Raw genomic sequence first — 23,829 nt, 5'->3', positions numbered from 1 at the left:
TCACAGTGTGATCAAAATATAACAATAATAGCTTACTTTTAAAAAAAAAATTATATATGCTACTGGATCCATGTATTAAAGTGATACTTTAATGGTAAATGCAGCATATATATGATGTAAATTTTGGTGCTAAAAGTTGTTTTGTATTTGGCATGCTGGTGCAAGTGCATACCTTTAATACTAGTCAGAGACAGGCAGATCTCTGTTCAAGGCTAGCTTGGTCTACAAAGTGGGTTTCAGACCATCCAGATCTATACAGTGAGACTCTGTCTCCAAAAAAAAAAAAAAAAAAAAAAAAAAAGGTTAGACAAAATATTAGGCTTCTTTAGGACCCTCTCTCTCTCTCTCTCTCTCTCTCACACACACACACACACACACACACATATATAATATATTGTCTTAGTTAGGGTTGTGGTTGCTGTGATAAAAACACCACGACCAAAAGCAAGTTGGAAGGAAAGGTTTTATTTTACACTTCCATAGCATTGTTCATCATCAAAGGAAGCCAGGACAGGAACTCAAACAAGGCAGGAACCTGGAGGCAGAAGCTGGTGCAGAGGCCAAGAATACCCCCCTTGCCTTGCTCTCCTGGTTTGCTCAGTCTGCTTTCTTATAGAACCAAGTCTCACCAACCCAGGGGTGGCACCACCTGGTCCCACCCCCTTAAATCACTAATTAATGTCCTAAAACTGGATCTGATGGAGGCATTTTCTTAATTGATGTTCCCTTTATCCAGATAACTCTAGCTTGTGTCAAGTTGACATAAAACTATCCAGCACAAGTATGTTGATCACATTCACTCTTATTCTCTTTCTCCTCCTCCCTCTCATTGGGAAGAAATATATAACATTTATTTTCTCCTCATACAGTTCCAACAACAAGCCAAGGTGTGAATCACCTGAAGTTCACTCTAGGGAACCAATGAGTTTATTGGGGCTTACTTAAAAAGCAGTCAGTGAGGAGTTGAAGGCAGGAAGAACATGCATGACTTTAAAGTCATCATACTGGAAGGTCTACATTCAACATGCATGATCACGCCCCCTTGACTATGTAGATGGAGACCCTCCCCATTTCCTTCCCTGTCTATATCCTTTAGTCCTTCCAGGTGACTCTCAGGCCTTGTGCAGTTGGGGCAGAATTACATACATACAACTTGCTGGAAGGGTGGCTGGATACTTAGGTAAGGGTCCCATGACTCTCCCTACCCCCTTCTTTGAAGACAGAACTCAACAGTCTACAAGCCCAGTTATGAGGACTTTTTTGTGAGTAGGCCCAACCAAACTCCTAAAGATGGAAGCCGTTTGGCTCAGACAGTGGTCCTGTATAATGGTCCCCCTTCCACTTTAATGAGTTTTTTAAAAACCTAGATTCCTGAGGTTCCTATCTCCAGATATTCAGATGTGAGTATATAACCTAGAGTAACTTCAGAAACTAGGAAAGGAAAAAGGGACCATTTCTGGGGGTTGGCAACAGGGATGTTCTCCAGTTCCATTAGTATTGCTGCAAAAGACATAATTTCATCTTTTTTTTAAATTGGGTTTTGTTTTATTGATACAGAGTCTTGTTATGGCAGTCAAACTAGCCTAGAACTCATGATGATCCTCCTACCTTAGCCTCCAGAGGAGCTGAGAGAATGTATGTGCTACCGTGTGTGTGTGTGTGTGTGTGTGTGTGTGTGTGTGTGTGTGTGTGTGTGTGTGTGTATGTGTGTGTTGCTGAGGATTGAATCCATGGCCTTTTGCATGGTAGGTAGGCATACAACTTTAGAGCCACATATGGGCCTGTTTTAAAGTCCCCCACCCCAGGGTATCATTATGTAACCCTGGCTGTCCTAGAAATTCCTGTGTAGACCAGGCTGCCCAGAAAACTCGGAGGTCTACCTTACATTTCCAATCCAAGTACCAGGATACTATACCCAGCCCTTAGGACTTGTTTTGTTTTTAATTTTCATTACATTAAAAATAATTTTGTAGACAGGTGGTATTAGTGCACTCCTTTAATCCCAGCACTAAGGAGGCAGAGGCAGGTGGATCTCTGTGACTTTGAGACCAGTCTGGTCTACAGAGCGAGTTCCAGGATAGCCAGGGGCTTTCACACAGAGACTCGAAAAACCAAAAGAGATAGAGACTCGAAAAACCAAAGAGATAGATAGATAGCAATATATATATATATATATATATAGAGAGAGAGAGAGAGAGAGAGAAGAAAAAACAAAACCCCCAAACCAAAAAAAAAAAAAAAACCCTATTTTGTGTATATGTTTATATGTGTGTGGATGCATACCAACAGAGGGCATGTATAGAAGTCAGAGACAACTTTCAGTTGATTTTTTTTTTCCCTTCCCCCATGTGGGTACCAGGAATGGAACTTCAGAGAGAAGGTCATCTGGTACCCTTATTCACAGAGCCATCTTTCGGGCCCTTATTTTTATTTTATGTTTTTCTTTATTTTTTTGAGACAGGCTTTCTCTGTAGTTTTGGAGCCTGTCCTGGAACTCTCTCTATAGACCAGATTGGCCTTGAGTTCACAGATATCCTGTCTCAGCCTCCCAAGTGCTGGGATCAAATGCATGTGCCACCACTGCCCTGCTCCTTTTTATTTTTTTAAATTATGTGAATGTATGTATGTCTGTGTGGGTTTGTAAACATGAACATGAGCTGGCAAGTCAAGATGAGGGCATCAGGTCCTGTGCAGCTGGAGTTCAACACAGTTGTGAGTTGCCTGATAATGGGTGCTGAGACTCAAACTGGTAAGAACAGAATGTGCTCTTAATTGCTGAGCTGTCTCCAGCTCCCCCCCCCCAATTTTATCTTTTTAATGGCTGAATAGTATCCCATTATATGTGCTTTTAAATTCTCCCTGAGCACTGCTTCAGCAAAATAAGGAAATAATCACAAAAGAGGAAGATTATCTTTCAAGTGCCCAGTTCCAGGATAAGAGGAACACAGCAACAGGATGGTAATGATTTGGCAGAGGCTCCAAGAAGATATAGTCATTGCTCATGTTCCTGATGAGTTTTAACATGTCTGAAGATTTATGTAAACTGGAAAGTGAGTTTTGAGATGGCCCTGGCTTTTGGTTTGCTGAAATTTCCTTGTGGTGGATTTGGGGTCTTCATTAAGTAGTGAGGGTGACAAGAGGGATATTTTTCCTAGTTAATCATTGAGTGACCTTTGGGAGGTGCAGACATTGCAAACATGTCTCCTGTTCCACAGCATTTTTGTTTTGTTTTTCAAGACACGGTTTCTTTGTGTAGCCTTGGCTGTCCCAGAATTTGCTCTATAGATTAAACTGGCCTCAAACTCACAGAGATCTGCCTGCCTTCACTTCCTGAGCATTGGTATTAAAAGAATGCAACGCGCGCGCGCACACACACACACACACACACACACACACACACACACACACACACACACACACCTTAAAATAAAATTTAAAAATGTAAGATTTTTCTGAACTAATAGTTTGTTCATTTCATACTTGTACCCAGAGCAGCACTGTATCTAAGTGGAGGGGGAAGCAAAGGAAAGAGAGACATAGGGAGGTCTTTGATCGTGTCCACTACTTTCCTGTAAGATGCTTTTGTCACTGTTGTCACTATCCTTTGGAACCTTGGCTTGAGTTACTAACAGATGCTCCAAACTCCATGTTAATAAGCCAGTTAAGGGCATTAACATACTTGCTTCTTACAAGCAAAGTGACTGGGTATTTCAGTGATTCCATTTTACGTATGAGGAAACATGCAAAAGCTTGAGTAGTCCTGAGGCCCTGGCACCATAGTGGCAGCCTTGTCTAGCCACAAGATTAATCTACTTGGGATCCCTCTCTGGCAAATGCCACCAAGCAAGTTCACTTGAGGGATCACCTGCTCTTCTTGGCATGATCAATACCCCCACAACTCTTGTACCCCAAATCCTTCCTCTTTAGCATGAGAAGTAACAAGGAATTCCTCAACTACGCCCTCCTGCTGGCATCCTTTAAAAGACTACACCAGGACAGCCTTAAATCCTTCAAAAGCTCACCCCTTGAATGTTCACGGTGTAATAAATAATTCCACAGTATTCCTCACAAAGACTTTGGTGTTTTGTTAACTTTTGCTTTTTAATTTATACTTAAGCTTCATTTGCAGAGGTTAAATTTAGAGTTAAGTGGTTCCTGTTTCACAGTTTTTTATTACTCCCTGCGTCCTCAATCTCTAAAGGCACCACTTGGAACTCCACTCACCATTTTTTGGGCTTTTCTCCTTCCTACTTGACTTTCAAGGTTTGCTGTCACTGGACTGGCTGCTCTTTCTGGAAGATAAAATTTATCTCAGACTGGTCCTCCACCAAGTGCATATGCAAACACAAATATATCTGGCCACATGTCTCCCAAGCCCGCTTCTTACTGTAGCAACATCCATTTTTGATAAACTTGATATTCAATCCTACCAATGCAAGAGTCAAGGGGGGTGGGCACGGACACACACCTGCAGAGGCCAAAGGAGTAAGATCCCACTGAAGCTGCAGTTACAGGCAGTTGTGAGCCACCAGTTCTGGAAGGACATGACCCAGATTGACCCAGATTTCACTTTTCTACAAAGTTGTTCCATGCTGTAGGGTCCACCATTAACTGTACCTGTTTCAATGTCCTGCATAAAGCAGGACTCTTGTCCCACACAGGATCCACTGCAACCCCTCAGTTGCATCCATTTAGTCTCTTCTGGAGCAGTTCCTCAGCCTTTCTATTTTCTAGCTTTAATATGTTCTTGGGAAATGTTCTTGGGATTTGATTTGCTGGGGCTTCTTTGTGATTGATTCAGAATCAGCATTAGCAGTGAGGTTGAGGAGAAGGTATTGTTTTTTTGTGTAATTACTGAGTGACCTGTGGGAGATGTAGAGATTGCACAGGTGTCTCCTGTTCCCCAGCATATTTTTAATAGGCGTTTGTGTATCTATTGATCATCAACTCTTGACCAAACTCCTGAAGTTCAGCTGCAGGTGAGACTCTGGAGGTGGTTTCGAGGCTGCCATTGGAAAACAGCATTGAGAAAGAAACATTGATTTTTTTTTTTTTTTTTTTTTTTTAAATCAAAGAGACTATTCCATATGGGACACAAATGTCCTTCCAAGGTTTAAAGTCTAAAACAGCCAAATTCATGTGTGCATTTGTGCAATAATTATTATTGAGTGCTTACTGCTTGCAAGGTGCCAGGGATAAATAGTAAAAAGAAGTAAGTCAAATCTCTTATTGGACTCTTTGTTCTCATGGGGAGGTAGACAGGAAAACTCTGCAGTAAGTCAGTGGTAGGGGGAGAATAGACAAAGGAGGGTCCTGGAATCTAACCAGGCTGTCAAGCTGGCCTAAAACCCGAGGGAGGCAAAGAAGCTTCAGGCAGGATCTGGCTGGCACTGGGAATTGCCACACCATACCTAGAGAGAGGCACTTGTCAGTGCAGTGTTAGGTGGCTGCCACAGAGGCAGCAGGAAAAAGGGGTGAATGAAGTTAACTGTGCTGTAGCCTCACATTAGCAGGCAGAGCTCCAAGAGTACTACCTCTGGGGTTCCTGGGGAAGGAAGGGCAATGTCTCTGGAGGTTCTCAGTGCTGAGGTGGGTGGAAGGCAGGTGAGGGCTGGCTTGGTAAGATTCCTGTCTCCCTGCACCCTGGGTGGCTGGGCTGGATTCTTGACAAGCCTGGGCAGACCTGGGCACACTTTCAGGAACATCCAGGAGCCCCAGGCTGTATGCCCAGAGCTATGTATCCCTTTCCAGCAGAGTCAGGCTATTTTCCAGTGTCACCCTCACCTTTGTTCCAGGATCTCTCCCCAACTTTCACAGAATTCTCTTGCCAAGGCTCATCTCTCTCCAATTCAGGCAACTGACAGCAAAATAAATACATGAGTAGACAAACACTGTTGTTGGTCTAGCATGTCTGTGTATGAGAGAAAGTTCCTAAATGTCTTCTGCCCACTATCTTCTGTAATTCTCATACTAACACTGTCAGGATAGTACTAGTGTTGTCCCCCTCCAGGTTATGTAGGTGAGGGGAATTAAGCAACAAAGAGGGTTGGCCATTTGCCCTTGATCACACAGCTAGTGAATGCAGACTCAGGGTTTACACCATGACTCTGCTTTACATTACAGTTGTCATGGTATGTTTCCTTGAGGCCTCTGCAAGTTCCAGTGTGGCTCCCATCAGTCTGTTCCAGGCAGTCCCTTGCCTCTTGAAATTTATGTGCCTGGTGTCTCGCCATAGGTTATTAGAGAGTCTCCAGAAGGATTCTGTGCCTTCTTTCCAGGGTCAAATCTAGAGAATTGGGCTAATGCCTCTGATCATCCAGATGACATGCTTCACTTAATGCTAACAGCAGCTGGGAGGCAGCTTTTGGGATTAGCCTTTAACAGAAGAAGAATCTGAGCCTCTAGGAGACCATTTCCTCAGGGTCACCCAGCAGAAAAGGTGAACCATCTGGCTACTCTGATCCCAAATTTGGGTCTCCCCACCATTGCCCAAGAGCTGATGAAGTGGGGTGCTTTGTGCTCACTAGAAGTCATGTACTTGCTGTGTTACCTGCATATGTTGACTGGCTTGGCTTTAGAGGAATTGGGCCACCATCTTGAAAGAACACCCAGTTTTAAGGCTAAGATGGTGTTTTAGCTAGGGTTTCTATTGCTGTGAAGAGACACCATGACCACGACAATTCTTATAAAGGAAAATATGCAATTGGGGTGGCTCACTTACAGTTCAGAGATTCAGTCCATTGTCATCATGGCAGGAAGCATGGCAGTGTGCAGGCACACATAGTGCTAGAGAAGTAGCCAAGAGTCCTACATCTTGCAGGCAACAGGAAGTGCTCTGAAAGTCGTACTGAGGGAAGCTTGAGCAAAAGAGACCTAAAAGCTCACCTTCACATTGACAAGCCCTCCAACAAGGCTACACTGAAGGCAGGGTATTAATGAGTTCACTAGACCCAAGGTAAATGATAAATGGGTGTTTTATTGGGGAACAACTTACACAGATAATAGTAAAGAACCTCTGTGGCATTCCTGCTCCAGAAGATGCAGTCTCTGCTCAAAGAAGAGTGCCCGCCTGCATCACCCCCTTCTCTACCTTCCAGTCACCCCAAAGGGGTGTGGCCACTAACATAAATTCACTGGCAAGGCAAGATGCTACTATACCACATCTCCAACAAGACCACACCTCCTAATAGTGCTACTCCCTATGAGTTTATGGGGGTCAATTACATTCAAACCACCACAGACAGCCTTTGTCCCAGTCTTGCCTCTGCTGTGTTGCCAGCATCACTTTGAGCCCCTGCCACTCTCCTATCATATTCACAGTAGAACCACATGCATCATCAGACCCAGTCTGAAAGTGCAGGCTGCTGGTTCTTAGCTGGGTGCTGAGTGGTAGTCCCTGGAGGAGCATATCTGAATCCCACATGAGAAGACATGTGAGTTTCTTCAGAAACATCCAGCTGATTTTGGAACACCCAGGTCACCATCCTTCCCTCCTCTGGCAATCTTTGTTGAGGAACCAGCTGTGCCAGATGTTACTGACAGTAGTGAGAAGGACTTAATCATAGGCAGGTAGTGCTAGACCATGGCATTCAAATACAGTCTGCAAAGAAAAATCATAAGATTTTTTTTTGGGTTTTGGTTTTTCAAGCTGGGGTTTCTCTGTGTAACAGCCCTGGATGTCCTGGAACTCACTATGTAGACCAGACTGGCCTACATAGAGATGTGCCTGTCTCTGCCTCCAGAGTACTGGGATTAAAGGCATGGGCCCTTACACCTGGCTCAGGATTTCTTACTGATTAAAATTGTTGCAACAAAGGCAGGATCTCCACATGTTCAACTCCAGCCTGATCTATATAATGATGTCCAGGCCAGCCTGGGCTACAAAGTGAGACTATGTCAATAAAACAGACACACAAATAGACAAACACTGTCCTTGTTAGGGTTGCTATTGCTATGATGAAACACCATGACCAAAAGCAAGCTAGGGAGGAAAGGGTTAATTTGGCTTATACTTCCAAAGCATTGTTCATCATCAAAGGAAGTCAGAACAGGAACTCAAACAGGGTAGGAACCTGGAGTCAGGAACTGATACAGAGACCATGAAGGGGTGCTCTTTATTTGCTTGCTCCCCATAGCTTGCTCAGCCTGTTTTTTTGTTTGTTTGTTTGTTTTTGTTTTTGTTTTTGTTTTTTAAATAGAACCCAGGACCACTGGCCCAGGGATGACCCCATCTAGGCCCTTCCCCATCAAGCACTAGTTAAGATCTTATGGAGGCGTTTTCTTAATTGATGTTCCTTTCTTTCAGATGGCTCTAGCCGTGTCAAGTTGACATAAAACTATCTAGCGCAATTGATGCCTTGTCAACTTGACACACATCACTGTTAAGCTATAACTTTTCCTTTCTTATTTATCTCAAGATCACACACTAGTAAAACCACAATATAAAATATTTTACAAACTTGAAAATTCCCACAGTCTTTACAGGTTGAGACATAATCTCTTTTAAAATCCAAAATCTCTTTTAAAACCTAAAATCCCTCGAGAAATTCCAAAGGACATTTTGGAATGTCTGGAGACATACGGTTGTTGCAGAGGAAGGGGACACTATCATCCAAGCTGAGGCTGGGCTGCTGCTACAGTAGACATGTCAAAATACCATAGAGCCATCCAAGGCAAAGTATCGATGGTGCCACCTGAGAAACCCGGATTAACTGTCCAGCACTTTATTGTGTGTGTGTGTGTGTGTGTGTGTGTGTGTGTACATATGCCACAGTATATGTGTTGAGAGGTCAGAGACCAATTTGCAAGAGTTGATTTTCTCCATCTACTATGTGGATCCTAGGGTTTAAACTCAAGTCATCAGGCTTAGCATCATGTGCCTTTACCCACTGAGCCATCCCACAGGCACCCCATCAGTACTCAGGAAGTGTTTCTAAGCATCAGACATTGTTCTAAGTGCTTCTCAGGTAATTCACTCAATTCTTCCAGTATTGTAACATAACTGTTGCTATCTTCATTTGGTATATGGGACAATCAGGGCACACAGAGGTTAAGTAACTGGATTAATTTCCCAATTTGGAGCCATAGTCCCATTCAGAGTGAGTGAGGAGCAGGCAGAGGCAGGCCTTGAGCCCAGACAGCCTGACTCCAGAGTGCACACTGAATCTCTGAGCTATGTGGGCTTCAAGCCACACTTCAGCTTTGAGCCCAGAAAGCCACATATTTAGACATTTATGTTTAAGAAGTAAGAAATTTTGGTCAGTGTGCCTGGAACATGGAGGTGGGGAGGGTGGCTATAGTTAATTTCATGAGGGGACAGTGAGCCATCAGCAAAAGCCTTGCCCTATGAGGAATATGGCTCAGCTCATGAACGTAATGGTCTTACTTTCTAGTTAGACTATGCTTTGCCATTGTAGATATAAAGACAACCGTGGTGTACCCTGCCACAGAGAAACACCTACAAAAATACATGCGTCAGGACCTCCGCCTGATCCGAGAGACTGGAGATGACTACAGGAACATCACTTTACCCCACCTGGAGTCCCAGAGCCTCAGCATTCAGGTGACTAACTGCCAAGACTCATAAATGGTTGTTCCTGTAGCTGGCTTCTCTTCTTGCAAGGACCTGTTGGGGTCATCCCAGAGATAGTACACAGAAAGCCTAGGGCCTGACTACAAAGAGGAACATGGACAGAATCTGTGGGGTAGAGTCTTCTGGTGTGGGCTGGTTGCTGTTTTATCCAGGACAGTCAGGGCAGGCTGTGTGGTCTTGGGCCCTTTATGAGGGACTGGGCATGCCACTGATGTTCTCTGAGAGATCCATCCTGCAGGAGAAATTTTACCTGCTCTGCGGTAACCCTGTACAGTATGACTATGTCCTCACTACAGATGTGTGGGTGGGTAAAAGCCTTCTGTTGGATTAGGTGACCCCTTATCCATAGTCTTAGAGCAAAAACTTCCCTGTCCCTCCCTCCCCTTGCACTCATTCTGAAGCAGTCCCCAGTGTGTGTTTGGTATAGACCTGTGTATACAGGGTGACAGAGTGCTCTGGCTGAGCCAGATACTGATGCTTAGCTCAGAGATCCTGGCAGTTGTTTGGGTTTAGGCCTAGTGCCAACCAGAGCCTGTGCCTGGAATTGGCCCCATGTGGATATTCACAGTTAAATATGATGGATGTATATTGATGAGTCACTTCCTTGCCCACTCACTGGTATTCACTGGCTTCTTGTCATTATCGCTCTCTCATGTTCTCTTTGGGCCTTTTTTACTTTCCATGTACTCAGGGTACATGGTAGAGAGTATTCTTATATGGGAAGCGCCCAGCCATTCCTCTAGAGTTCAGAAGAAGGGTGGACACCAGGCTGGAGGGTGCTGTACTGTTAGTTGTAACAGAGAGAAATAAGGAGGGGAGACTGTCGGTGCCTGAGGAAAGCAGTTCCCCCAGAAGACCATGTGCTGACAGCCCTCTTCCGGGTGTATAAGACTGCAGAGTTCAGTCATGACCAACCCCAGCAGCATTTGCTCTCAGTTCCTATGATTTAAGATCTTTTATTTTCTCCTCTTTTTTTAAAAAATTGAGACAAGGTGTCCTAGTTTCGCTTCAGTTGCTATGATTAAAATATCCTGATAAAAAGCAACCTGGGGTAGGGGGTTATTTTAGCTCCCAATTCCAGATTACAGTTCACTGTGGGGAAATCAGTGTCAGGATCTGAGACAACTGTCACATCACATCCGGAGCAGAGGGAATGAATGCATGCATGCTTACTGCTCAGCTAGCCTTTAGCCCAGGGCTCTAAAGCAGGGAACAGGATCACCCATACTCAGACTGAATCTTCCCACATCAGTTCACTCAATCAAAATGATTCCCTACATCAGTGCAGTGGTTCTCAACCTTCCCAATGCTCCAACCCTTTAATACAGTTCCTCATGTGTGGTGACTCCAACCATAAAATTATTTCATTGCTACTTCATAACTGTAATTTTGCTATTGTGATGAATCATAATGTAAACATCTGGTATGCAGGATATCTGATGTTTGACCCCTGTGAAAGGGTCATCACACACCTTAGGGATCGCAGCCTACAGGTTGAGAATCACTGCCTTACAAGCATGCTCACAACCTGATCTAAGTGAGCCCTCATTGAGACTTTCTCTTCCCGAGTGATTTTTGGTTGTATCAAGTTGACAATTAAAAGTAACAATCATGCAGTGGTGGCACATGCCTTTAATCCCACCCAGCACTTAAGCAGCAGAGGCAGATGGATCTCTGTGAGTTCAAGGCCAACCTGTTCTACAGAGTAAGTTTCAGAACAGCCAAGGTACACAGAGAAACCCTGTCTCAGAAAAACAAAAACAAAAATGAACAACAACAAAACCTAACCATCACACAAGGTGTCCTGTAGCTCAGGTTAGCCTCAAATTCACCATGTAGCAGAAGATGCCTGTGAGCTTCAGATCTTCCTGCCTCTGCTGCTCCACTCCCAAATGCTAGGGCCACAGATATGTATCATCACACTCAGTTTATGTGGTACTGGGGATTACAAGGCAAACACTCTATCAACTGATCTACATGCCCAGCCCCTTTCTTTTTAAAAAAACATCCTGGCATGTGTTCTGTCTTCTGGGTGGAAAGGAGGTGTCTCTATATTCCTAGACAACTGGACCATATGTATGTTCTGTGGGGCTGTTTGTATGTATCTGGGATTCAAGCGAAGAGGCCCTCAACTAGCTGATGAGAGTTATGTAACTATCTTGCTGTGCACCATTACCCAGTTTCACTTGCAAACAAAAGTAATTCAGGAGAACTTCTTTCTTCCAAATCTTGATTGACACAAGCTTCTAGCGTAACTGGCAGCAGTCTTTGTATTATTGAGTATCTGCTATACTCTAGGTCCTGTGCAGGGCTTTAAGGAAATTCCCAGCTAACAAGCTCTTCCTAATGTCTAAAGTCTGTCAGGGAAGATGGGCATGGAGATGGACAGTAGTGATAATGACACAGGCCCACTGGTGGGCTATGTGAGCATAGTGGTGATACGTTGAGAGGGACCAGTGTAGACATAGATGGAATCCCTCCTTTGAGTTTTAGGGGACATGTAGAAGTTGAGAAGGTGAACAAGGCAGAAGGAAGAACAGGTCCAGAGGCTTGATATTGGTGTGACTAGGCACAGGTTACACGGGGCTCAGTGGGAATGGCCCTGAGTGGCCTGGAGGAGGTCTGTGAACTGTGTTCAGGAGATCAAAAGTTCACAAATACTGGAGGACACTCTTTAAAATGCAGCAGGAAATTCTGTTTTTTATCCACTGTCTGGCCCTTCAAGGACTAAAACTAGGCATGTGTATTTTACTTTTTTAATGATTGTTTTACATTTTTTTTATGTATGTGTGTACACATGGCATGTGTGCACCATAGTGTACAGGTGGAAATCAGAGGACAACTTCTGTGTTCTGGGAGTCAGACTCAGGTCATCAAGCTTGGCAATAAGTGCCTTTATCTATAAGCCACTTTGACAGTTCCACATTAAAAAAAAAAAAAAAAAAAAAAAAAACTATGTTCTTTTTTTGGCTGGCATATACATGGGTGTCTGGTTTGTATGCACATATGTATATAGATGTTCACATCTGTGTGGGTGCATACGTTTGTAGATGCAGGTGTACATGTCTGCTGCTTGTTGGAGGCCAGAGGTGGATGTTGGATGTCTACCTCTATTCACTTTATTTACTTCACTGAGAGAGTACCGATTCAGCTAGCTTAGCTAGCCAGCTTGCCTTGGGATTCTCTTTCTCTGCCTCCTGAACACTGAGATGGATCACTACCAGTGGCTTTTTGTTTAGCTTTGTTTTGTTTTGTTTTTTGTTTTTCCCAAGACACGGTTTCTCTGTATTGCTTTGGAGCCTGTCCTGGAACTAGCTCTGTAGACCATTGGCCTTGAATTCACTGAGATCCGCCTGCCTCTGCTGGGATTAAAGGTCTACACCACCAATGCCTGGAGTAAACAGTGGCTTTTTTATGTAGATGCTAGGGATCTGAACTCTGGTTGGCCTTTTTGCTTATACTGCAGGTGTTTTATCTCCTGAGCCATTTTTCCAACCCTAAATATCCGTGGACATCTGTGACATTTCTAAAGATGTAGATCGTATGATCAAATTTAACAAGTGCAAATGGAGCAGGACTAGCAACCAGCATGAATCCAAAGCAGGGAGAGACAAGGAACCACCCAGGAGGAAGCCCCAACTGGGTTGCATGGCTCAGAATGGTGTTACAGAGAGGAAGGACTGTGAGGCGAACCTGGGTCCAACTAGGGTGAAGAGTGGACAGTGGAGCCTTCATTAACAAGGGCAGAACGTTGACTGTGGGGCGAGGAGGGTGTCTATGTGGAAGACTTGGGATTTATTAAGTATGTGTTGGGTGCAGGAACTGTTTTAGGTATTTTACATGCATTAACTCAACTTTCACACAGGTCTTTTGAAGGTAAGACAGAAAAGCAGGCTGTCTGGTTCCAGTGTCTGAGTCCTTAGCAAGTTACTCTGTCTGATTCCTGTGATTTGAAGTACTTATAAATTCCTAGTGAAAGTTCAATAAAAGATGCAAAATGGCAGTGGTATGTCCTGACCTGAAGCCTTCAAGATCATCTGACTAAAAATGTCCATTTGTAAGCCATCACATTCAGCTTCTGCATCCGCTGGTATTTGGATTCTCATTGTTCCAGCCAAGTGAGGCATTTTCCTTAACCTCTGAGCCCAGGTTTCCATTCTGGGAATTGTAATTCACAGTTCTTCCCCATCAGGTTTGTGAGAGCTAAGAGGCATCCCATTTATCACATGTCCACTGCTCTATTGCCAGCACAGAAAAGGGTTCGAGTGGAGCTGTAGTGCAGAGGAACGGGGAAGAAATATGCTGTGTGAACACCTGGATGGCATAGGCAGGAGGGAAAGCATGGCCACAGGAGAGAGGCAGGGAGTGTGAGTAGAGTGAAGGATGAGGGGGAACGGAAAGGGACCAGATGTCCCTTGGGAAGTCCAGGGAGGAGAGAGGACTTAGAAGTTGTCAGTGTCACACTGTAGCTCCATGGATTCTATACTGTCCACCAGGACTGGCATTCAGCGGCAGGCCTCCCACTCCCTGCTGTGTAATTTGTGTGAGTTTTATGGAAATTTTGGTCCCTTCTTTCCCCGCTTTTCTTCTCTGGGCCCCTGGCCATGAGACTTCCTGTGGATGCAGGTTCCTGCCCTTGGCCTGGCCTTTCCCCGGAAGCAGGATGTGCTGTGCCCAGGTTCCTAGGCTTGGAATTATATGGACTTGCCTGGACTTCCTCATGCCTGCTTCTTCTTTACCTGCAAACTGGGGATGACATCAGGTTGCTGTGGCCACTCAGCCTCCAGTTACCCTCTTTCTCATTTCTCCTCCATTAAATCTTCCCATTGTCACCTCTGCACTGTTGCTGTTCCTTGGGCACCTCCTTCATGCAGGCTCTGGGCCAGTGCTTTTATGTGCATGCCCTGGTGAAGATCTTCCTCGTAAGCCTCATGCTCGGATCCTATGAGGCTGTTCTGGGTAAGAGGACTCAGTTGCTTGCCCATGGTGGAAGCAAGTCAGGGTGAAGCCAAGGGTGTGTTGTCAGGCTCCAGAGCTCACTCATGCTTTGTGACAGGGTGTGTTGCTCTCCAGTGGGAGTTGTGTGCCTCTGGGCAAGGGACAGTCCTAGAGGCAAACTGTGAGATGCAGCAAGACTTTCCATGGTAGAGGTTGGGGTCTCCCTCTTTCCCCTTTCTTGGAGGCTTCAGTCAGCTTTACTGGCCCTTTTTCTTCCTGCAGCACATCCTCAAAGATGTCTCTGGTGGCAGAGGAAATGCTTCTGGAAGTATCTTGGCCCTAGCATGTGTGGGCTCAGCCATGGTACTTTGTAAAGAAGCCATCTCCAAGTTGAGGGGCTCTAGCAGGTCCGGACATGGCAAACATGGTGCTAGCAGGCCTTGCCCTCTTCCTTATAAACCATAGCTTGCATCCTTAAAGCTAGCCACCAAACCGGGTGGTGGTGGCATATGCCCTTCATCCCAGCACTCAGGAGGCAGAGACAGGCTGATCTCTGTGAGTTTGAGACCAGCCTGTTCTACAAGAGCCAGTTGCAGGACAGGTTCCAAGGCTACACAGAGAAATCCTGTCTCAAAAAACTAAAAACTAAGATAGCTAACCACCAAGGTCTGTTCCCTTATTTGGACACTTTCTCTTGTCTGACTCATTCCTAAGGTTGAACACCAAGATCCTGCTATCAAAGTATTGAAGTCTAGCAATCAAAAGCTCCCTTTTTGGCTGCCCTAATTAACATGCCAAATCAAAACATACCACCACACCCTGACCCATTCTAACACAGATCTCCCCTTTTTCTTCTTAAAAATCGCATGCACCTGCAAGGTCATTTGCTGCTGTTTTCTGCCTGAGTCAGAAATCAGCCACATTTCTTCCACACTTGATAATCTTTCTACAAAAAATAGATGTTTAGGTGTGGTTTGTACCTAATCCAGGGTCTGGGAGGGAACATGCCATTGTATGCAAGCTGGTCCCTTTACAAGTGTTCTCCACATAACTTCTGGGAAGTGGCTCATCCTGGCTTGTTCTAGGGAGGCCTTTGACTCATTGGTCTGTCCTGCAAATCTAGTTGTGGGGTCTTCAAGCCCTCTGAACTGAAGTGTCTCCTTGAATAATTGTTGGGGCCCCAGAAGCTAAGGTATTTCCAGAAAATGTCCTCTACTCCCTGTCCCCATTACAACTGGATACTGAATATATGGGTATAGACCCCAGGCCAGCCCCCTGCTTTTGGCCTTTGGGGACATTGCCTATACCAGCACTTCTTAGAGTGGGAAGAGAATTTTCAGGGCCTTGCCTCCTCTATTCATGAACCTGGAAGTCCTTCCAACTTGGAGGAAGAAGGGGTAGTGATATGACCCCAGCTCTCATTTTACCCCCATTTGCTAGCAGCTGTATCTTTGGGGTATGGAGCTCTCCTGGGTGCAAATGACTCTCACAGCTGGGGAAATAGAGAAGAACCAGAGGCTCCTGGGCTCTTGAGTGCTGTGAGCTTAGGAGCTCCTCAGCCTAACCCCCTTCAAGTCTGGTTTCCTTACAAAGTTCCCCTCTACCCCTCAGATGTAACTGAACAGTGATGTCCTTGGAGTCCATTTAGGACTGTCAGCTGCTAATCAGAAAGTAGCAAGAGGGCTGGAAATCCTGTGAGGGTATCATTGAGACCTCCTGTGTCTGTGCAGCCTTTTGTTTTGCTTTGACTTGTGGGGCCTGTCAGCAAGGCCTGCTGACACAGAGCATTTCCAGCATCTCCAGGAGACAGTTCTCACTCACTCATTAGCCTGTAGAACCAATGGCTTTACTACACACTGTGTAGAAAGAAACTTCTGTGCTCTTGGCCTCCTTGAACAGTCATGGATATACGGTATCTCCCCTGCCTTGGTAGACACTGGACAGGTTAGTAGAGGGGCAGGGATGGGGTGTGTATGTCTAAGTTGGCCAGGAGAAACCTAAAGGGCTCAGCTCCATCTGAGCTACAGAGACCTTTATGATGACAGTAATAACCAGGATTTAGCTATAGTAGAAGTGGAGAGTCTTCCAAAGCCAGTGATTGTCCATCCTAGGTCTGTAGCCTTTTATAGCGGGACCATTGTTCTTGGAAGGCCCAGTCAGCTAGAGTGAGTTTGTAAACCCTTTCTTTCTCTCCTTCTAGTGGGTGTATAATATTCTTGACAAGAAAGCTGAAGCTGACCGAATTGTTTTTGAGAACCCGGACCCTTCTGATGGCTTTGTCCTCATCCCAGACCTCAAGTGGAACCAGCAGCAGGTAAAGACCAGGTGCTGAAACACTCCAGGCTCTAAGCTCCTGCCTCCGTGCTGCTGGCATGCCTGCCTTTGGGGCCCTGCTCCTTTACAGCGCTGATTACTGTTTTCCAGTAAAGAATGGCCAATGTTCCTCCAACTGACAGTGCATAGCTGTCATAGGCACCTACGTTTGCTTCGTATATCAGCAGAAAGCCTTTTCTCACTCTGCTCTTAGCAGGGGGGTGTTTGCCTCTGTGGCTATAGGCTATGTGTTCCCTCGGGCAGCCTGACACCTGGAAATTCTGTATTAAAGTTAGTCATGGGAAGTAGGTGTGGACAGTAAGAACTGCCTCATGAGACTCTTGAAGACTGAAGTGCTTGCCACTACAGGGAGATTATAGCCTAGGGATCATGGAGAGACATAAAGATAGACTTGTATACCCTTACATTGCAGAAGCCCTGAATGCTCTTGAGCCCATGGCACAGAGAAAGAAATCATCAGCCATCTGGCCCTGGGCTGTCAGGCATCTTTGCAGCCTACCAGCAAAGCAGCCCATTTCCTATCCTCTTTAAGATAGGAAAGGCTTTAGACACTGCGCTGGGCCCAGCTATGTAGCTGGAACTCCTCCCTGCAAGAGTGGTGAAGGGGCCAACTTAAGTGTTACACCTTGCTTGATAGTGAACTTTGGCCCTTCCTAATTTTTTTCCTGCGTTGTGTGTGAACAGTGCCATATTTCATTCAGTGCCTCAGCTCGTTGACTTGTGACAGCAGTGAACTTCATTGCTCTTTAGAACTTGGCAGCGTCCCCAGCAGTAAGAGAGGTCGTATCTGAGCTTCTAATTCTTTTCTGACATGAGGGTCAAAGGAAGAATCCAGGAGATAGAGAACTCCAGCTTTGAGGAATATTCCTGGCACCCTTGAGTCTTGCTTGCCCCCTCCCCTGAAAGCATTGTTCTCCTCTCCCTTTCTGCTGAGAATCAAACCTAAGGTACCAGACATTAGGCAAGAGCTCTAGCCATGAGCTGTGATTCTAGCCTTCATTTGTTGTCCCCAAACTGATGCCCCTGGTTGTATTCATTTGTTCTTCCTTTCATATATTCAACCAATATGTAGCCAAATGTCTAATGTTGCTAGAGGTTATGCCTTTCTAAGTCATGCTCTCCCTGCCCCATGCATTGTTCTGTTTACAATGTCTTGTTCTCTAGCCCACCTAAATTTATGATCCCCAGCCTTCCTGAGGTGTGTGCCATCACAGTTTCATTAAGTTATAATGAATAACAGATTGCCTATATGCCAGGCAGTGGTGGCGCATGCCTTTAATCCCAGCACTTGGGAGGCAGAGGCAGGTAGATCTACACAGTAGGTTGCAGGACAGCCAGGGATATACAGAGAAACCCTGGAGGGGGGGGCAGACAGATTGCCTATATGTTCTTTTGTGATTCTTTTGTTGTTGTTATTGCATGCCCATGGTTAAAATATATCTAATAGAAAGGCTGTGAGGAAGGAGAGTTTCTCTCACTCCACATTCCTCAGATCCTCTTGTTCAGAAACTACTACTGTTACCTAATCTTATCTTCCAGAAGTAATCCTTGTACATCGTGAACATAGATGTATATGCATGGACACACAATATATTTTCAGTTCACACAGCTTAAACTATTTGGCCTAAAGTTCTCAGACCAGGAATCCTTCCTTTGAGTCCTTAGGAGTTAAGATAAGGCTAATATTCCTGCCGTTCCCAGACTTGTCCCTAGCCAGAAAACTTATTTAGATGATTTTTTTTCCCTATTCTGTTTTATAAAAAGTCTCCCCAGAGTGACCAATAAGCCACCTGCCCTTGTCTAGCTTTTCTTGGCTCATTCCTTTGTACCAGGAGGATATTTGGCTGCCTACAGAGAACCTTTCATTGTGACCAATGTCAAAGAATGGTTCCTTCTCCTCTCATCCAGCCTGTGAGCTGACACACAGCATGGACTCCATGCCTCATTCCATGCCAATGGAGCAGAGTGATAGTATTTAGTGTAATGTTTGGGATTTGTTCACTGATACCATTTAAAACAAATGCTTTATTATTTTGAATGTCCCGTGACAGAACACTTGTGTTTCCTGCGTTCCCCTTGGACTGCTCACTAATGTGAAGGTACATTATCTGGGCACAAGATATGGAGGGAGAATCCAGATGGGACTTGTGTAAAAACAAGGCCTGATAGGCACAGCTCAGACAGCAGCTTTGGGGCAGAGCTCAGATTCTTGGAACTCTCGTGGGAAGAATGACTACCATGAAGAGAATGACATACTTGGACACCAGGCATTATGTGGATGCTTTCATTCCCAGTTCTTAAGTTAGGGCTCTTGAGGATTTCACTGGGTGACCCATGGTCTCCAAATTATCTCCTTGAGGAATCTAACAGGTCAGACCTAAGGGCTAGGACTGCTGGATTCTTTGTGGACTTCTCTGCAGCCTGGCACATGAGTGTGATAACCAAGCATGGCCAAGGTTTGGGGAGCAGGGAGAGTGTGGGAAGGGTTTCCCGGCAGGAGAAACAGTTCATTTGCTCTCTGGCACAAGATCTTGTTGACACTGGTTTTTTGCTCTGTTGTGACCTCCAGGTTTTCAACCAGGCACAATTTACAGGAAGGACTGCAGGAAGGGCCTTGGTGAACTGTTGAGATAGAAAAAAGAGAAATAGCTGACAGTTACTGTGATGCTTGCTGCTGAGAGACCCCTGTACTCTTTCCCTCCATGTGTCCCACTCACTTCTCTGACTCCATATACACTGAGCTGCCACACTCTCTGAGCCTTCACTGTCTTGGTTCTCTAAGAGGACTTTTGGGATCACCCAGCTGGCTGGGGTCTCTCTCATCTTGTGTGTTGGTCACTTTATGTCATGGGGAAGTAGCTCAGTAATATGACAGGCATGCAGAAGACCCTGGGTTCTGTTCTCAGTACCACAAGAAGAAAAAAGCCGCCATGCTTTATTTCATACAGTAGAAAGACATGGATTAAGTTGTAAATTCTTCAGGACAAAGACTTGTGCTTGGCTCTCTCTAAATCTGCCCACCTCTCCCTGTCAACTCTATAGAGTATAAAGACATTCCCAGATAATGAATTTTGATTTGTTTTGTGTTTTGAGAGATGAGCATTTGTTTGTTTTTGTTCTCTTCCTTTCTTCCTTTTCTTTCTTGGTTTCTTCTACGTTTCGAGAAAGGGTCTTGCTGTATGGCCCAGACTGGCCTTGAACCCTCAGTCCATCTGCTTGGTGCTGGGATTGCAGGCATGTACCACCACACCTAGATCCAACAGGAAGAATACACAGAAATCCTGTTCTTCAACTAGTCTTGTCATCGAGGGCAGACAGACACCTGTAGTACCTGCTCATTGGTCCTGCTGTACAGTCTCCTGGGTGAGCCTTGAGGGTAGGAGTGCCCCTGCTGAACCTAGCAATGTCCTGCTTCTCCTGCACAGCTTGATGACCTGTACTTGATCGCCATCTGCCATCGCCGGGGAATCCGATCTCTTCGGGACCTCACTCCAGAGCACCTGCCACTACTGAGGAACATTCTCCAGGAAGGACAAGTGAGTCGCTTCACAATCCAGAAGCCCAGGCTTCTAGCCAATTTCAGTGTGTCCCCTGGGTCTTTTTCCTTACTCTTCTCAAAGTCTGTCTGGATTTCAGATTTGAACACTAGTAGAACTCACTAGATTGGGTCACAGGTGGTCCTGCCTGATACTTCGGCTCTACTTCTATCTTTCCTCATCCCCAGACTTGTCCTCCCCTGCCTTTATCTGTAGGTCCCATGTAGGATGCTCCTCTTCCCCATAGGTTGGGTCCCTCCCATCCCAGAATCACCTGTCTTGTTCATGACAGTGTCCCAGATGAGTTCCTTGGATATTGGTCACATGACTTGTATAGATGCACGTACCTTCCCACCTAGACTGAAGGCAGGATGAATTCTGCAGCACCTAGTGTTCTGAAGGTACTTTCTATCTGGGACATTATGGGATAGGGAAAGGAGCCATGGGCCAGGAGAGGGTGAGGAAAGAATGACCAGAGGCTTGGGTTTGTGGTCCTGGCCTGGTGTTTGGGTCCTAACTATCTCAGGGGCCCTTGAAGAGGTCATTTTCTTTGCCTCTGAGGTCCCTGGACCTCGGGATCTGTTGGGATCCCTTTTGAAACCACTGTACAAGCTGAACCTCAGCCATTTTTCTGAAACATGTAAAGACACCTGTCCCACCAGGGCTGACTGTCACAAGGGTCCCTAGCCAGGAAGCACTCTGCCCCTTTCAGAGCAATGCTGGGGTCCTAACTGCCCTCTCCCCTTGGTGCCCCTCTCTGTCTTCCTTTTGGGGGCCACTAGCTTCTCTCAGTCAGGAATTGAGTCTCACTCCCCTGCCCTGGCAATTCGGGTAGCTTTGCCCTGCCCATCAGTTCTGCTTCTCCCAGGGAACCCCCCCCCACACACACACTTTTTCACCCTGATGATTCCCCACTGGTAGCACCAAAGGCAGAGTATGATTTGGGGTTACATTCTGAGCCCACAGAAATCTAAGGTTTTTTTCTTCTATGAGGGAACTGTGGGGTTCCTCTTTCTGTCTCTGAGTAAGGTGGAGGTGTGGAAGGGAACCAGGGCCAACTTAAGTGCTTTCTTCTTTTGCAAGGAGCCCAGCTCAGGTCTGAGAGCCCTTCCTGAAATCCCTCCCTGCATCTGTTCCCTTTTACCAAGTTCTTAGCACAGTCCCATCACCACACAGCCTCATCCCAAGAGGATGCTTCCTCCTGCCTACTTCAAGACTGATAAGAGCTACAGGTCTCTAGTCCTGGGACTCTGGGCTGAACCTAGGAACTGGGACTTCCTGGACTACCAAAGGAAGAAGCCCAAGTTTCTGGGGCTTGGAGTGACTGGATGAGAGACATTTACATTGGGGAATGTAATGCAGCTTGGCTGCATCACTACATTTTTCAGTTTCTTAGAGACCAGGATCAAAGGCAGGCGAGGCAGAGAGCAGATGGAGGTGGGGGGAGTTGTAACTGTAGCAACAGTAGCAACTGTAGCAAGGATGTAAGGTGTCCAGTTGGGTGCTCAAAGGGTGGGATGCTGGCTCCTTGGCAGCATGATGACCCTTTGCTGCTGTCTTTCCTCACTAGGAAGCCATCCTGAAGCGCTACCAGGTGACAGGAGACCGCCTGCGTGTGTACCTACACTACCTGCCCTCTTACTATCACCTGCACGTGCATTTCACTGCCCTGGGCTTCGAGGCTCCGGGCTCAGGTGTGGAGCGGGCACACCTGCTGGCAGAAGTGATTGAGAACCTGGAGTGTAACCCCAAGCACTATCAAGAGCGTACTCTTACTTTTGCACTTAGGACCGATGACCCCCTGCTGCAGCTCTTGCAAGGAAGCCCAGCAAGCCAGAGTTGCTGAGAGGGACCAGTGGGCTGGGCTTGCAGTAGTGTGGGCTGGGTTTTTATCTCTGAGTGATTTTCCTAGAATGTATTTTGTAGTTTCTTGTCCTTTTAGCAAAGGTCAGGGTGTAAGCTGTATTTTGTACTGTTCTGTTCCTCACAGGAGAATAAAGTACTTTCTTATTGTTGAGGACTGATGGTGTGGCCTGGTGGAGGGGAGACAGGTGGTAGGGAATGTGAGTGGGCAGAGCTGGTGGGGACATGTTGGAAAGGATGGAAATTTTCAGGGTGTTACCACAGCCAGTGAGTCAGAGCCTCTTGGAAGGTTCAAGGACTTCCTCTGCCCCCCCCCCTTTCTGTACCTGTTGACTCTTGTGTCTGAACTGCTCGCTGTACACTCCTTCTGCCATGTGCCTCTCTCCCCAGTTCTCCTTTTGGGCACATCCACTCCCACCCCTAAAACCAAATTCACAACCTTTCCGGAAACAGTCTGTGGAGGCTTTAGATGCCACTTCCTCTTCCCTCCCAGTAATGAGGTTACACCCTGTTTGTGCATCAAGGGTGTTGATAAATTTGCTGAGGTGGCTGGGGGTTGATAACCTGGAACGAGGATGAGATGATGCAAACCCTAAAAGCCTGCCTTTGCTCCTGTTATTTGGTCAGCAAGTCCCTGACCTTAAGTCTGCTATCTAGGCTGGAAGACAAAACGCACTCCTCTGGGGCCCTGAAAGTTCAATACACTGTCAGGGCCAGATGGTCTGGTTGCAGTGGAGGGACCAGGAGCCAGGGTGTGATCGAGCTTTGCTTCACAGAATCTTGGGGCCAGGAATGTCCCAGAGGCTGATGACCAGTCATGGAGCTGGCAGAAGTCTACCTCAGAAGAGTGATATCTGCCACTGTTGAGCAGAACAAGGCCATAGCAAGTACCATGAGGTCACTCTCCAGTACAGAAGACAATTGTACCCTACTGCCACAGCAGAGCCAGTATTTACTGTGGGGTAGGGGAAGGCTAAAGAGAGTTGTGCCCTGTTCTGGAAGCTCTCTCCTAAGATGCAGGATGTTAGACTCCGAAGTGACTAGGAGGGAAACCTGAGGGAGAGGGGTGGCTGTGACTCTGCACCCCTGGCCTGAGAACCAGGAGGCATGATTCAGTGAGCAACTACTGCGTTTGCAAGTGAGGCCCTCAGTGGTGGCCCTGATCTTGTCCCTTGCTCCAGACCCATACCACCTATGGTGGAGAACCCTTGGACCTTGGTGCCCCTGAGAGATTGTCTACAAAAAGCAGAAGATTAGAGTAGGTAGTCAGAGAACCTGCAGCCACTCTAGCTCCACCAAGTCCAGGGAAGGCGTGACAGAGCCACTGTTGTCCTAAGCCTGCCTTCTCTGCAGTTGTTCAAGCACTCCAGGTGAGGTATGAATGTATCCAACCACCACATTGACTTGCAGTTATTTTGGTGGTCACCAAAGCAGTGTGTCTGTTACAAGTGCAGGCCAGATCTTTTTGTGGCTGCCACACAGGCTAGTGGTTTCCTGAACAGAAAGCAAATGCTCTGCTGGACAGAGGTGTGTGCCAATGCTGAGGGTTTGTTGGAGAGGACACTG

At 46.1% G+C, this 23,829-nt stretch overlaps 1 protein-coding gene across 1 annotated transcript in view; it reads left to right on the top strand.

The window, feature by feature from the left end:
- Window positions 1-22,417, top strand: part of Dcps (decapping enzyme, scavenger) — a 40,764-nt gene extending 18,347 nt beyond the window's left edge. The window contains exons 3-6 of the mRNA XM_051197054.1: window positions 9,417-9,562; window positions 16,731-16,844; window positions 20,290-20,400; window positions 21,971-22,417. Coding sequence (XP_051053011.1) covers window positions 9,417-9,562; window positions 16,731-16,844; window positions 20,290-20,400; window positions 21,971-22,246 — 647 coding nt within the window. The 3' untranslated portion in view covers window positions 22,247-22,417. The remainder of the gene's footprint in view (window positions 1-9,416; window positions 9,563-16,730; window positions 16,845-20,289; window positions 20,401-21,970) is intronic.
- The last annotated feature ends 1,412 nt before the right edge of the window (window positions 22,418-23,829 follow it).

The sequence above is a fragment of the Phodopus roborovskii genome, unplaced genomic scaffold (genome assembly GCF_943737965.1).
Source record: "Phodopus roborovskii unplaced genomic scaffold, PHOROB, whole genome shotgun sequence".
Classification (NCBI taxonomy): Eukaryota; Metazoa; Chordata; class Mammalia; order Rodentia; family Cricetidae; genus Phodopus; species Phodopus roborovskii.
This window is presented reverse-complemented; position numbering and strand designations above follow the sequence as displayed.